General features: G+C 41.4%; 1 protein-coding gene across 8 annotated transcripts in view; it reads right to left on the bottom strand.

The window, feature by feature from the left end:
- Nucleotides 1–15,930, bottom strand: part of LOC119728778 — a 160,985-nt gene that overhangs the window by 44,358 nt on the left and 100,697 nt on the right. For 6 of the 8 annotated variants that reach the window (XM_038201162.1, XM_038201159.1, XM_038201163.1 and 3 more), the window contains exons 62-78: nt 15,768–15,898; nt 13,407–13,537; nt 12,998–13,069; nt 12,065–12,259; nt 10,974–11,173; nt 9,892–10,031; nt 9,103–9,239; nt 8,630–8,827; nt 7,907–8,118; nt 7,216–7,352; nt 6,378–6,511; nt 5,620–5,820; nt 4,520–4,725; nt 3,775–3,902; nt 2,660–2,781; nt 1,311–1,505; nt 431–791 (exon numbers count right to left, since the gene is read on the bottom strand). In XM_038201162.1, coding sequence (XP_038057090.1) covers nt 431–791; nt 1,311–1,505; nt 2,660–2,781; nt 3,775–3,902; nt 4,520–4,725; nt 5,620–5,820; nt 6,378–6,511; nt 7,216–7,352; nt 7,907–8,118; nt 8,630–8,827; nt 9,103–9,239; nt 9,892–10,031; nt 10,974–11,173; nt 12,065–12,259; nt 12,998–13,069; nt 13,407–13,537; nt 15,768–15,898 — 2,900 coding nt within the window. The remainder of the gene's footprint in view (nt 1–430; nt 792–1,310; nt 1,506–2,659; nt 2,782–3,774; nt 3,903–4,519; nt 4,726–5,619; nt 5,821–6,377; nt 6,512–7,215; nt 7,353–7,906; nt 8,119–8,629; nt 8,828–9,102; nt 9,240–9,891; nt 10,032–10,973; nt 11,174–12,064; nt 12,260–12,997; nt 13,070–13,406; nt 13,538–15,767; nt 15,899–15,930) is intronic. The other 2 variants (XM_038201164.1, XM_038201167.1) reach the window with 2 other exon arrangements.

Raw genomic sequence — 15,930 nt, 5'->3', positions numbered from 1 at the left:
AATGCAGACCCGGGGTTCGAACCCCACCCAAGCTGTGAATAAGGTCTTGGGTCTCTACCTGACTCTGTAGGTTCCCCCCAGAATATTGGTCAGGGGTTCCCCTCCCATCTCTAAAATTGAACATTTCTTCATTGTCTTTTAAAAACAAGCTTTCTTCAGGCTTGTGAGGTACAGTGTCATTGGAAAACTTTGGTTCCGTGACCAGAACTAAATTAATAACAATAACTAGAGAAAGTAAAAATTGAAATCTTTTACAGTACAGTGTAGGCACAGACAAGGTCCTTGTCTGTGCCTTTGGAAAGTCAAATTGGTGCGGTTGTATTTTCGCTGGCCTTTCACCTCTGTGACCGAGATTTGAATTCCACCAGTGCCCAGGCCAGCAAGTGGCTTCAGTTTCTATCATTTCAAAATTAAAGGAGATGCAACTCACTGCTTCCTGGTACTTTTTCGAACTGGTCCTCCCGTTTCATTCGGCTCCGCCCATCACTTCGCTTCCTCCTTCTGGCCACGGATGACAGATCGTCTGCCGAGAGAGGGTTAATGGAGACCCCCTTTCCGCAGACCATTTCAGACAAGGGACTGGCTGAAGTGGATGCTTGAGCGGCTGCGTTGCCCATGATGGAGTCAACGATTTCATCGATCGCCAAAGAGCTGAAGTTCAGGGACTGGAACTCGGTCATGATGGTCTGGAAAGACTCTTGGATGGCGTTCAAGTCTGCAGCTGCATTGGATAGGTCGCCTAGCGAGGCTGTGGTGTTGCCAAACCTCTCCTTGAAGCTGTACATCAACAGCTAGAGAGAGAGAACAAATATGGATTAGTCTATAGTCACGATTCGATTTGAAGGTTTGCATCCATAAGATAAGGTCGTCAGTCTCCTGATGACGGGCAGTGCATACCGTCCGAAACGTTGAGTTTTCCCCGGTTCCTTTCAGAAACCTCACAAACTCATAAAAGAGATTTGTCACATGGGGCTACCTTAGATCTTTATCTTACAGTTATGATTCTTTCACAAGACTGACAAGTCTACTGAAACATAAAGTGGCGCAGTACGAATTAAGCCGGAAAAATTCTAATTTCAAAGGCCCATTTTCATGGGGCTGCAGAAGCAGAAAATATTACTTAGTGAATTTATGAGCTTACGAAAAATAAGCCAGAGACCAGTCACACGCAAGTATAAATGACATGACATTTTGGCCGATGACCTGTCTTTGCTAAGCAAGTTTTTTTCTGTGCTTAGTACGAATTGAAGCCATCTTGTCTGTCATTTCCAAAGTCTTGTTCCCCGACTCCATCCCCTTGTTTATCATACCTCTTCGATGACCGCGCCAATGGACATTCTCTCGATCACCCCCTCCAAGGCAACAGTCAGCTGCTCAGAGTCCAGCGTGCACAGCGTCTGCAGGACACCGGTGACGTTGGTACCCTTCGGGAATGTGATGAGCTTGGTCAGTTCGGTCTCGTCGCACGCAATGGTGTTGATGGCGGTAAAGTTCAAAGACGGCGCCTGGTCACAGATAAATTTGTAAAAATGAAAGGGTCAACACAACTCCTGAAGATGGGCCAATTCAGAAATAAATATATAGAAAGGGCAATTCTGGAAACAGACTGTCATGATGAAAACGGCCCTCTTAAGAAAGTGGCTAGTTTCACACACCATTTTGGACCTCTGTTGGGAGCCCTCCCCTCCCTCCTCCACAGTCCTAGCAAGATAATCACTTGTGGTTAAATGAACTACCACCTGTTGGCCACACTGCTTTCTGGAACTATACTTTCTGGTGATTGTGGTTTTTGCTAGCATAGCAGTAAAAGATCGTTCTCGGCCATTTATTCACTGATTTTCACAGTTCAACATATAAAAGAAGTCAACATTTCAGGTACATCATCATGATAATACTTTTAGATTGAATTTAGCAACGAAATAATGTGCTTGAAATCTCTCAGGCAGAGTGACCTTCGCTCCTTTATGGAACCAATTATAGGATCAGTGCGGTTAGGAGTCTTAATCCCCCAGGGCAAACTCTCCAAAATGGTGTGTCCCAACCCGAGTGGCCTATATGGTTGGTCGGGTTGGTCTTAAGAGGAGTGTTCACCTCATGGGTACCTCGAAAGCTCGATCCCCAAATCACCCTTTCTTAGGAAAGCAACTGGGAACTAGTTAACAAACAAAAAGAAATTCCAAGCTATACAAGGCTTTAAACAGTGGGTTTTTCCCTGTACTGCACGAAACCATCCGAGCACTTTATGGTTTCGTCACTGAATAAATACAAAGTAGTACAATGTAGTATGGTTATGTTGATATCTATTGGATTAAAAAGCTGTGAAACACCATGAGGTTCATCCCACTAAAGCAACCTGATTTGCTTTATCTGTGAAATTGTGAAATTCGCAGACCCTAAAGTTTCAGTTTTGGAAAACTAGTTGTAGTCAGTGACTCAGTCAGTCGGTGACTCAGGTTTATTTGAAAAGATACAAGAAGTTTGCATTGGGTAGAGTTCTGCACTAGTTGGCAGGAGGTTTTGGGTCTGAGTGCAACTGAGCAAGCTTTCTTATTTTCTCGCAAGGACTACAGTACCGAGTTTACAAGTGTTAAAAATAACATGGATGAAGAGCAAAACTCAGAATCCCAATAAGTGGATTAACCAAAGCCTATCGACTCACCACTTCCAGGCTCAAAGAAGCTGAAAGCAGATCAGATGCTGCCTGGTCTGAGAATCCCACTTCTGCCACCAGAAACTCATACACATCATCTGGGTCCTTAAAGAGCTTGCGCAGTGAAAGATCTGGGGGGAAAATAGGGAATAAAATAAGGAATGAAGAACTAATGATACACCTGGTGATCAGGGGTAACAGTGTCAGGTGATGTTGATTTGATATTCGACGCCATTTGCAATGCTGATATTATATTCTGAACTTCAACTACAATGACCCAATGGTATTGGTTTGAGATGCTGCCTGACAAAAAATGCCGGCAGAAGTCACCATTTAACATTTTATTATTAATTGTATCCAACTGACGCTAAAGGTAGGATGACGACAACAGATTTTAGTGTTCATAAGATGGACATGAATAATTTCATTGCGGTACCCGCTGCTATATCTGATTTGAACCAGCAAGCTGACCCCGGCAATCTCAGTGGTTGAGTGGTAAGACATCTGCACTAGTAAGCAGGAGGTCATGGGTTCGAGTCCCACCTTGAGCGAACATTTTCTCGCAACCACTCGGGGGCAACACTGAGTATACAGTGTTTATAAAAAATACGTAGGTGAATTAGGATAAAACCCAATTTTGAGATTTTTAGTGTCCTAATTAAACAGAATCAAAACAATACACAATCTGCATCATGTCAAGCAGATGCAGTTTCAATCCGATCTATTGCTCAGAGTACTCAAAGAGTTGAAGGTTCCAGGCACAGAGAATCTACAACAACCCAGTTTGGTACCCCAGCTGCCCATGCGCATATCAAGTTTGAATGTTTTTCAGTTCAGGAAAAACGTTGCAGCTACACGAGTGTGTAAGGCACCGGTGACCAAATCTGCAATTTTCAGTTTTCCATGCAATAAAAAATACAAAATCTATTTGAACAACTTGGGCATGAAAACGTTTCGTACAAAAACAGTGCATATTGCATTTTGTGAACTTAGTTCTTACTTCAAAGCAAGAGCCTTCCTCTTAACGTGCTGATGGCATTTGCGATTTTCTGCACACACAGCGAATAAATTAATCCCCCAAAAAAGAATTGCAGTTGGAGCACCCAGCTAGCTTGTTGTTTTACCTGGAAGCTTGCTGAGGAGGTCCAGCAAGCCATCAAGGCTGTTGAGAGAATCCAAGAGTTTCTCTATCATCTGGAAAGTTGAATCGTTGCCCAACGCCGGCCGTAAGACATCAATCACAGGCTGCAAGCTGAACAGGCAAGACAAAAAGATAAGTCCTGTAACTACAAACTTCATTTAAAAATAAATGTATACAACTTCAAAGTACAACTTACAGCACACTGTCTAAAAACACAGTAAAACTTATTGAAGCCTTGTTGGGGGAGGAGGGTGGAGGTTGACACCAAATTGGCCGACGGACCATCTGTGCTGAAAGGTAGCCAGGAATATTTTCTTATCACCCAGCTCCAGCAAAATCAAAAAGGACAAGGGGGGGGGGTGGCGGCTGGACACTATCTGACTGTTGGGGGTGCTGTTCAAAGCAGTTGATCTTGGACACTATTGGACAACAGGTGGCGCTATTCGTTACAGTTTATTTGCCAACAAACACAAGATTTTGCCAACAAAACCGACTAATGAGGGGGGGGGGGAGGTTTGTACATACCCCCCCCCATCTAGTGATGCCCGTACATGTAGGGGTCCCTTTTCTTTGCTAAAAATGCGCAAGTGACAGTGTTCATTTTAAGGTCAACTGACAGTTGGTGGTACCACGTCACACTCACAAAACCCTGGGGAAACCCTGCTCTGTGGTCTAAAATTGTTGGCAGACCAATGTACTGTGAATCACCCGCCAAACCTTTGATTTACCTCTTAGCAATGCTGATCAGGTCTTTGGCACTCATGGCCAGCTGGATGATCTCCGTGGTGTTAACGAGTCCGTCCGTCAGCGACGGCCACTGGTCAGTCAGGAAGCGGTCAAGGATGGCCGGGTCAAGAGCCGACAGAGTTGCCAGGGCTTCCAGTAGCTGGTCCATGTACTCCGGGAGGGTCACGTCCATTGGTGAGGATGTTATCTGATTGGTCGCAAAGATTAGAAAAATCAATCGATTCCATTCATTTAATTGGGGGGGGGGGGGGTAATCATCCTTACTCGCAGCAGACGCTGAAATGGGAAGAAGACAGCTACAATGTAGTCGAGCCAAAGGTATGTAAGGGTGCCTTAGATAGCTGCCATGCGACCCGTGTCTGACCACGGAGCTCAACCGGATCAGAAGTGCTGAAGTGGTACAGGAGAGAGTCAACGAACAACTCTGCTCACATATGGTTGGAGCTGGGAATCAAGCCCAGGCCACAGTAGTGAGGGGTGAGCCCTTTGTGTTGGCACTCATGTAATTCCCATAATCTCAGATTTGGCTGTTTAGGTTGCTATAATCTTTAGAACCAATGCAACAAAGTCCCAAAGACTTTTCGACACCTGCTGCACTTTGCTGCATCTGGCAGGGTTAGGTTTACCCCCAACTCTCTCAGTTTATCCAAAATTCACCTTGTTTGGGAGCATTTTGCCAGAGTTTTCATCAAGCCAAACAAAAGTCAGTGGCAAGTCTTCCAGTTTTCAAGTTTAAGTCAAGGTATTTAAAATACTGCTAAGTATTCATTTGTCATTGTTCATCCCCATGAACAGTAGCCCTATAAACAGGGCTGTAAATGGCTCTCTTTCAACACAGGTCTTAATACTGTCGCCGTTACAGCCCTTCTTGAACCCCTGCAAAAAAGGCAAGACATCACTTGAGCAGCCAAACCTATTGACTTTGATTCCTAGTATCCGCTGAACACTTTTATATACTTTTTATTTATGTCTGCCTTTAAAGCTATGTGAACGCACCGGCTAGTTTGTCTGGCACAACTCTGGCTAACAATTTGATTCAGTTATTTACAGCCCTGTTTTCACCAAGAAACTCAATACTAACGAAATAAACACTCACAGCCTGAATGAGCTCAGTGACGTTGAGTGACCCCTGAAGGAATTCCAGGATGTCGGTGCTGTTGAGAGATTGGCAGACCAAGGTCTGAACCTCTGACGCAGTGGCCGTATCGTTGAAGACAAACAGTCGGGTGAATAACATGTTTGTACACAGCTCATCTCTGACGTTACCCTGGAGTAGGATAAGCTAACAAGAAAACACAATGAAGATCAGTTAATAGACAATTACCATGCATGATATGTAGCGCAATGCACCACTATCAGGCTAATGTCTTTTTCTGGTTTCCTTGGCATGAAAGAAATATTTCCCCCTGGATGGGATGCCAGTCCATGGCAGGTTACTTCCCAGCTAATGTTCGTACCAATTGAGGTAAAGTGTCTTGCCCAAGGACACAACCTACGATCAGGACCTGAATTTAAACAAGTAGACCACATTCCTTAATGCGAAAGAGAATATCTCACTTCCCATTTCGCAATCAAAGGGTGTTTGCCAAACCTTGGCTCCATCTCCAGCATAGGCTTTAGGCTTAAGTTTTGTGACTTTAAGCCAAAGTTTTAGGCCCTCAGGTTCAAAGTTGCCACATTTTCTCTTACAGAAAAAAATTAAGATGTTCCGATGTGATGCTCAAATTTGGAGTATTTGCTTAGGTTCCGTATAAATATTAGAAAATGACTCCGTAGTCTGAGATGAAGTTAAAGCTGGCAATGCAGCCGTGATGTGGAAAATGGCCACTGACTACTCACTGTTGAGATGTTGAGTTTATTGTTGATGATGGCATCGATGATATCGGGACTGAATCCTGCAATAGCTGCAAGGTACTCCCTGACTACTGAAGCGTTACTCCAAAGAGAACTCAACTCCACAAAGCCTGTCTGATCTGTGGAAGATAGAGAGAATACAGGTGATTATTCATTGTGTGGCTTTTTGGCTAGTTTACCCCCGGTCTATTCAATATGGGCGCTGCATCTTGATTTGACGCTTTCTTGTTCACATGCACGTATGATGATCATCAAAAAAGGACAAGTTTCTGCCATGATTATAGTTACACATCATAAAAAGTGAACTGGTGGACACAAAGAAAATCATTCAGTTATAAAAGTGAATCACAATATTTGAAAACAGATCTAAGATGGAAAGTTGTCCTTTTAAGAACACTGGCGCGGTCTTCCCAACATGGCTTCAACTGACTTCGACCCGTTGTTCTCTATGCACTATCCAGTCAGTATATAGAGATCAGTGGAGATTCTCAATGAACAGTACCAATGCGGTATCACAGTGAAGCCATTTGTCACAATGCAGTATGGGAAATAGTTGGCATCAGCATGCCACACTGTATTCCTTTTGCAAAAGGAAACAGCGATTTTCTTTTTTTTTAATTTGCGTGCAATTTAGATGCAAATTTTTAGGTGAAAATAATGAACTTCTTTATATTTATGTATGGTTATCCACATAAACAATGTTTGTTTGTGTCTTATTTCGCCCTCTATTCATTAGAAAAACTCTGTGTGATTTTGACATTCATATTTTCCTTTTTTGTATGAAAATCATACAAGACTCAAGAAAAAATAATCTACTAATTACCTAATTGGGATATCAGATATGCATCTATCAACTCCAAATATGGCAGCAACACGTCTATATTTGTGGCGTTGTCCAGGAAACCGTTGTCAAGCAGAGGACCAATCAGAGGTTGCAGAAGATGGTAGAGCTCAGTCAAGCTAAATTTCAGAAAAAGAAAATCAAACTTTGAAAACGTACTTCTTTACCTCCAATTGCTTCACAATTGACTGTGAACATTGTGCAACAGGTAATGCTGTGCAAAGCTTGACTATTTAAAAACTGTTTCATGGTGCGTTAAGTATGCGACTTGCGTAACAAATTATAACATAACCTGCACAATCATTATAGGTACAGTGAGTTGTGGTGTTATGACTGAAAAGGACCTATTTCACTAGCAAATCGTGATTGGCATGGAGCCAGTCATAGTACAACTTGTCGTGGAGCCTGTCACTGCACAACTTATCAAAGTTGGTACAAGACACCCACAGCTTTGTGTTTGAGGTAAATGATATTTGCCGCACGATTCCCAAGAAAGTTGGACAAAACTATTTTCAAAATGGCAGGCAAATGACTGTTTTGTGGCCTAGCAAAAACAAAAACAAACAGCTGTCAAAAATTGTTTGTATTCTCATTCAAGCTGTTCAAATTGGTTGCATAAGTCCTGCGCATGGCTTAAGTCATGCAGTGTTATGTAAAGTTAGTTGCTGCTTACCTTTCAAAATCCTCAGTTGTTGTGTTTGCTAGAATCTGAGGCAGCACTTCGAACAGATCAAAGTACTCGGGTCGCTGGAACGAACTGAAGAAGTTGGCGTATTCCGAAGGGAGCATCCACAACTTCATGATGAAATTCTGACTGTTCATGGCAAACGCCGGGCAGTCAAAGGGCTCGTAGTTTGTCGGATCGGCACTAAATAGAGTAGTTATCTATAAATATAAAGAGAAATATAAGTCTAAAGCTCTATACTCAAGTATTCTGGTATAAGAGGATTCATGGCATGTCAGGCAAATTTCACAGTGAATGATTTGTGACGTCTAATATGCTTTGTATTCGCAGGTAGTAGGCGGCCTTAAATACTCTACAATTGTCAAGTTTGAATATTGCACCAGAATCTGTGAAGTTTTTTTTTCCCCTTTTAAAAAAAAATCTTTTGATGTCTGTGAGTTATCTTCAGTAATCATTGATTATGGCTCTAAGCATGTGTATGACAAAAAAATACAAAGCAATGAGATTGTAAATTGAATAAGCACTATTGTCACGCACCACGATCTCAGTTACACATGAATCAACTCTCTGTTCGCATTTTAAAGTTTTGTTATGCCATAAATTTGGATCAAATTCATGGATTTGAAAGAACAAATACTTCTGCAACTTCTACAATTTTACCCTTGTTTATGTGATTCAAGTAGTTTTTCCAGACCTATAATAACAATGTACCTTGGGTAAGATGTTTTCAAATCCCACAATCCTCAGGACTTCCTGTACAGCATGTGTTTGCAGGAGTTTCTCCACTCCACAGAACAGTTTACTCAGATGGGTGGCGTTTCCGTGAGTGACCTGAGAGAGTGTATACTCATTGCAGACAATGCCTCTAGGAATTTCCCCTTGTACGACACGGTGAAAAAGGTCAATGGCCTGGAAGGAAACAAACGACAGTGAAAGGATGGACAATATTTTGACTGTGTGAGGAGCTTAAAGTTTCGAAACAACTTTGACGAAAATGTTTAAATTTCATTAAAAATAGAGGCAGTTTTCTGCATATGCCCTTTTGCTGGGAAACATTTTGGTGATTACGCGCTATTGCATAAGGGCATATGTTGGCATATGTTGTCCATGGATCGAACTAAATATCATTTGTTTCAGACTAGTGCTTCCTCAATGGGTCAGGTATAAGCTACTGGCGTTCTCACCCTTGACATTTGATCAGGGTCAAGAAGAACAACCGCGCCTGATTGCAGGATGTCGCTCTCAACCTCAGTGAAAACCGTCAACAGTTCAACAACCGCTGTCATGTCGTTGATGAGTGTCTGAAAATCTTCCTGATATTCTGCAAAACAAGAAATAAATAACAACCACAAAATTAGAGAGACGAAGACTTAATTTTCGATCAGGTTGGAAAACAATTTCACTTTTTTGTTTGACAAAAATCATTTTCTCTCCGATGGAAATTGTTGTCATATTTGTTGGTTCAATTTGGCTAATTATATAAACATGCAGAAGACTTTAATGTAATCCTTCAAAAATAATTCACATTGGACTAACTGTTTGTAAGCCAACATTGGCTAATGTTAGCAACTAAAGCGGACCGTCTTCCCGAGTTGTTTTAGTCATTTGAATTTTGCGCACATAACACTACGTTTTCCAAAATGGCCGACACACACTATGAAGGTAATGATCCTGTCAAGGCTAATATTCTCCGGTTTTTTTTTTACATCCACAGTAAATTCCTGTATTACTGGTACCATTTCACTTTCATTTTACTTCAATTCAATTAAATTCTTTGAGGATTTAAAAAATAAGATACTGTATTGGCATACAGGCCACTACCACTTTGACAACAGTTTTTTGATGGCATTATCATTCTATTTGTGGGTCCGGGTAGTTGGCACGTTCGTAAGGCCCAGCTAAAGAACGCAAACACGTTTGAGCAAGTGGAACGCATCCATGACGTTACAATCATGTTGACTGTTTCTACTCACTTGGCAGAGCAAAGACCAAGTCTTGGATGATTTCCATGGCCAGATTGGTGGAAAGCATTGAAGGCTTAATCAGAGTCTGCCATGCTGTGGTGTTCAGGAGTTCAGGGGTCAGTGCCTGGCACGCGCTGGTGTAGTCGACACTGGAATGTGGTGAGAATCAGTGAGACTCGGTGAACATTGTGTAGGGAGAATCGTTGAGAAGTGGCGAGAATTGTTGAGAATTGTTGAGAATTGGGGAGAATCAGTGAGAATTGGGGAGAATTGGTGAGAACTGGGGAGAATTGTTGAGAATAGTATTGGGCGAATTGCTAAAATTGGCAAGAATCGGTGAGAATCAGTGAGGCTTCGGGAGAATCAGTGCAATTTGGCGAGGAATGGCGAAATGTTTAGGCCAGACTACTTCGGCAACAGCCATCTTCTAAGGAGCAACCAGGCTTGCTAAGGTAGTAAGCCTGCACACCCACGCTCCTTTGACCAATAGGGTTGTTCCAAAATGCATGCGCTGCTTATTGTCATTGGGAACGCATGCGGAATGCACCCAAACAAAAATGGCTTCTAATTTTGTTCGCCGAATTAGTCTAAACAAAAATTTCTAACAATGCCTCTTTAGACGCATCATTGAAAAAGCCTTCCTTTGTTGATTTCTTCAAAAATGACAGCATGCCAGAAAGAATAATTTCCCCCTTACTATCTTTCAACTAAGTATGTTATTCAACAATAATTATGTTGCTTTTTGGATAGATGCAAATGATGGACTGTAGCTTTAACAAGTGAATAACTGCTGGCTACAGTCAAGTACACAATGTAATTCCAATGCTGCCTTAGGAATGACACGAACACAAGTAACACAAAAAAATTTCATTTGTGGAGAGAATTCAGAAAAATTTGGCAAGATTTAGGGAGAACTGGTTGAAATTTGGAAGCAAGGTTTTGGGAAGGAACTGGGGTAAATCTGGATAGCATTGTGGAAATTTTGAGAAATATTTTAGCAATTCCTAGTTAGATTTCAGAATTTAGGAGGTGTTTCAACACACTATTGATTTTAAAGTGTTCGTTAGTAATTTACTCAATCATTAACTTACGTTACGTTCATCAGCATGTGAGGCAGATTTTCCATGGGTACAGACATGGCCAGCCACTGAGTCAGGAAATCCCCTAGGAAGTCACGTGTGGCCAGACCTACGAAATTGTTGATGAGACGCTCAAACTCCTGCATGGACTGTTGCCAGTCTATGTCCGTGAAGTTCCTGGAGTTGGTGCCGTTCATGAAGAGACTTTCAAGCTGGGAAAGGAGTTCATACAGGAATGATGACGTTTTGGTTTTGGAAAATCAAGAAGTAAAAGTTCTTGGATTCGAAAGAATGGAGATGGTACTGAATAGTAGAACACCAGATAGCGATTAAGTTTGCTTTTGGCAATCCTTCAGGCGTGTTATCAATGTGCTTTTTTTTGTTACACTGGCATGTTACCTTACATGTGTGTATTGTATTCTGTGTCTATGTGTGCTTTTACCTAAGAAATACAATACAATAATAAAAAATAACAAGATGGTTCTCAAGCCACGAGTCTTGCCTGCTTTTGCAATTATATTTAACATGTTTAAAGAGTGACAAATGAGTATGAAAGTTGCCATGTTGCATATGACCCAAGTTTGGTTCCAATCGGACTTCACCTTTTCATATGAGACCCATTTTACATTTGCAGCCTATTTTACAACTTGAACTCAGCTGACTATAGACCTTGGTATGTGACTTTGACATCATTATCATATGAAGGTTGCCATGTTGCATCTATGATTCAAGTTTGGTTCCAATTGGACTGCAACTTTTGAAATGAGATCAATTTTACGAAACTTTAACCAAAATACATATACATATACATACATACTACATACATACAATGTATGTACAGACATAGTGATTGCATAGTCTCTTTGTTGAACAAAGTTCAGGCGAGACAATAAATGAAACACCTGGTTGCAACTGCAAGTGTCTGCTACTTTAAATAACAGAGTACACCGTGTGCGTAATCATGATACACTGAACATGCTGAAACCAAAAGCGTCTTAATTTGCGCAAGTGGAAGGCGAGTGAGATTGAGTGAACATCAAAATGGTGCTGAATGTATCATCAAATATTAACACGTTTCGCTATGCGCTGATTTATTGCCATACCTCTTTCTGAATTTGGTCAATATTGAACATCGCAACAAGATCGGTGAGGAAGGTTGGGTTGGTCTGGGCCTGACTACAGAGGGCGCCCTGTATAGTAGCTGAGTCGGTTCCCGGTGGGAGAAGGATGAACGTATTGAATACAGCTGGGTTGCACAGGATAGACGTCAACTGTTGAGGTTGCGTCAGCATACCGAGCTGTTGAAAAGAATATGACATGAAAATGATCTGTGAAACTACTTGAGAGTTGTTCTCATGTCAGTCACAAGTCAGTCACAAGTCAAGTCAATCACAAGTCAGTCACAAGTCAGTCACAAGTCAGTCACAAGTCAATCACAAGTCAATCACAAGCCAATCACAAGTCAATCACAAGTCAGTCACAAGTCAATCACCAGTCGATCACAAGTCAGTCACAAGCCAATCACAAGTCAATCACAAGTCCGTCACAAGCCAATCACAAGTCAATCACAAGACAATCACAAGCTAATCACAAGTCCATCACAAGTCCATCACAAGTCAATCACAATTCAATCACAAGTCAATCACAAGTCAATCACAAGTCAATCACAATTCAATCACAAGTCAATCACAAGTCAGTCACAAGTCAATCACAAGTCAATCACAAGTCAGTAACATGTCAATCACAAGTCAATCACAAGTCAATCACAAGTCAGTCACAAGTCAGTCACTAGTCAATTACTAGCCAATTACTAGCTAATCACAAGTCAATCACAAGTCCATCATAAGTCCATCACAAGTATATCACAGGGTCAATCACATCACAAGTCAGTCAGATGAGATCAAATGTGGTCTTAGACACTTAGAAAGTCAATTCACCAAAACTTCAAATAATTATGCCTTGAACAATGGATACAAGCTTGATATCACCAATGAATCAAGTAAACATTGGTAGAGAATATCTAGTTGGTTACGTACCAATGCAGGATCGAATACAGCTGGGTTGCTTAGGATGGACGCCAACTGTTGAGGTTGCGTCAGAATAGCGAGCTGTTGAGAAGAACATAACATGAAAGTGAGCTGTGAAACTACTTGAGAGTTGTTCTCATGTCAGTCACAAGTCAGTCACAAGTCAATCACTAGTCAATCACTAGTCAATTACAAGTCAATCACAAGTCAATCACAAGTCAATCACAAGTCCATAACGAGTATATCACAGGTCAATCACATCACAAGTCAGTCACAAATCAAATGTGGTCTCAGACACTTAGAAAGTCAATTCACCAAAACTTCAAATAATTATGCCTTGAACATGGGATACATTAGCTTGCTATATCACCAATGAATCAAGTAAAGATTGGTAGAGAATATCTAGTTGGCTACGTACCAATGCAGGATTGAATACAATTGGGTTGATGGACGCTCTCATCAGTGCTTGTACATGTTCCGGGGCCAGGTACTGGGCAAGGAAATCCTGTGCAGTTGGCTTGAAGACCCCATCCAGGGTGTAATTAGATGCTTACATGGATAAAAGAAAAGACAGTACATGTGTGCATGCTACTTCATTTCATCTTTGAACTCTTACCACTAATGGGCCAATTCTATGCAGATTCTTCGCACGGAAACTGGATTAGCAGGATAAACATTTCCATAGCAAAATTAGGCTTCATCCGAAAATGTCATAAATTATATGAACATGGGCCCAATTTATGTTCCTGCTAACCACAGCATTCCTCGCTTAAAATCACCATTTTGTGCTAACCGCGCTAGCAGAAAAATTCTACGCTAATTCTGTAAGCACAGAATTCTTAGTTAGGCCATTTAAAAAAAAATACTTGGATTAAGAATTTGTTTGGGTCCAGAAGACCCGCGGAGGCTAGGAAATAAATATAAAAAAAACGCACACATGTGGGGCGCCCTTTATAGCCCGCCCATAATGCCGCGTCCAGTATTCGGACACGGTATTCGGACACGAAAGTACTCAAACTAAATGTCGTCATTCAGTATTACTGCAGGAAACTTATGAAAATTTGCCTGAGTAAAGTTATCAAACTTTAAAAATTAAAAGTAACATTTACTAACAATTATATTTAGCTGGAAAAAAAAGAGGAAAGTTTTTGACGAATGTCACACCTGTCGGACCGAGGCAGAATCAGCCTAGCAGCGGCGCAGCATGCATAAAATGCCTATTGACTTGCATGAATTGTGCATCACGGAATGTGCATCATAGAGCGATTTTTTTCGGCCGCGATTCCGTAACCCAAGTATTTAAAAAAAATAATGGCCTTGAATACAGGATGTACGCATGCGCAAATCAAGCCAACATTCCTCGCTAACCCGTGTAATACGTTTATTGTAAGCACGAAATTTGTTGCTGTAGTAAGCATGGATTTTTCGCTAACATTATGCAGAGTCATGCTGCTTGCAATAGCATGTTGCACTAACGATCACCGTTTTGTGTTAACAGAGCTTGCAGATAAATTCTGCGCTAACCCTGTAAGCACAGATGTACGCACATGCATAAGCCAAAATGTCTCGCTAACCTGTGACATATGCTAACCGTAAGTACAGAATTTTCTTCTATAGCAAGCAGGGATTTTTTTTGCAAATTGTTTGCTTATCACATCAATATTTTCTGTTTAGCAGCTCAATAAAATTGTTTGTAAACCAAAATGAAACGTTCTTTGTAGGTTAAAAAAAAGGGCAATTCATAGTAATATCAACTTTTCAACCCAGCCAATCCACCCCTGCTAGCTCAGTGGTCAAGTGGTTAAGACATCTGTGCTAGTAAGCAGGAGGTCGTGGGTTCGAGTCCCAAAGCAAACTTGTGAAGTTTTTTGTAATGAGCTCTCTGTCAGCGCCGAGTAAACAATGCTTAAGGAAACTACGTCCATCTTGGACACCAAACTGCAAGTAGCATAAATGTGGGGCAAGTTCGAGCAAGGACCAGTGGTTAACTAGTGGTTGGTTCGTGAACGACTCTAGTTGAACTATTGTCATGTCAACGACCGTCAAAAAATGGCGGCCGCACAATTATTCAACACTGTCTTGTTGTTCTGTTTATTTACACAAATAAAAGTGATTGTGTATAGTTTAGAACATCTTACATAATCGCAAATATTATTGTACAATGGTGACAAAAGGGACATTTAATCGTAAACTAACATGGACATATTTGTGCAATGAAAATGAAATTTAGTGCTCACAGTTTCGTTTTCCACCATTTTTGTTAATAGTTGGTCCCCTCTGCACTAGGCTATGGAAATTGCTATTGATAACCAGCTATAAATCGTTGCGCGACCAGCCGGGGTAGGCTGGTTCCAAATAGTCGACTAGGGAGTGAATCATCGTTGACTAGACATACTAGTTCGGGCGAACTTTAGTCGAACTATGGTTAACCATTTGGTCAACAATAGTTCTTGTGCGAACTTGCCCCTGGCTGTCTCTTTGGTCTCATGGGCTCCGTGCACAAGCACCCCCTCTATGGCAAGGAAGAGAGAATTGGGGGACACCATCGGGAGAGACATTTAAATGTATCACCGATGAAGCCTGACGCTCACGCAAAGACGCCATGGCTTCGTGCACATTTAGCATAAAATAAGTCGTGCGTACTTTGCACTATACGTGCGCGAACCATCCACGTGGCTCTCCAAAGTGGTAAAAAAGCGTCATCTCTTGTTGGCACGCGGAGCCCATTGTGTTTTTGTAAAAAAAAATTCTTTCAGATTTATTTGAATTTTTTAGTTACCTGCTAGTAGTTCCAGTTGCTGATTGTACAATTTCACAATGTGTGTTGTCATGGCAACAGCTTCCTGCACTTCAGACCACACCCCCTCCTGGTTCATCACGATGTCAAGACGTCCCAACACTTCAACCAATCTGAAAAAGAATTTGGTACAACACAAAATCTT

This window comes from Patiria miniata, unplaced genomic scaffold, assembly GCF_015706575.1.
Source record: "Patiria miniata isolate m_02_andy unplaced genomic scaffold, ASM1570657v1 HiC_scaffold_20, whole genome shotgun sequence".
In the NCBI taxonomy this organism is placed as follows: domain Eukaryota; kingdom Metazoa; phylum Echinodermata; class Asteroidea; order Valvatida; family Asterinidae; genus Patiria; species Patiria miniata.
This window is presented reverse-complemented; position numbering and strand designations above follow the sequence as displayed.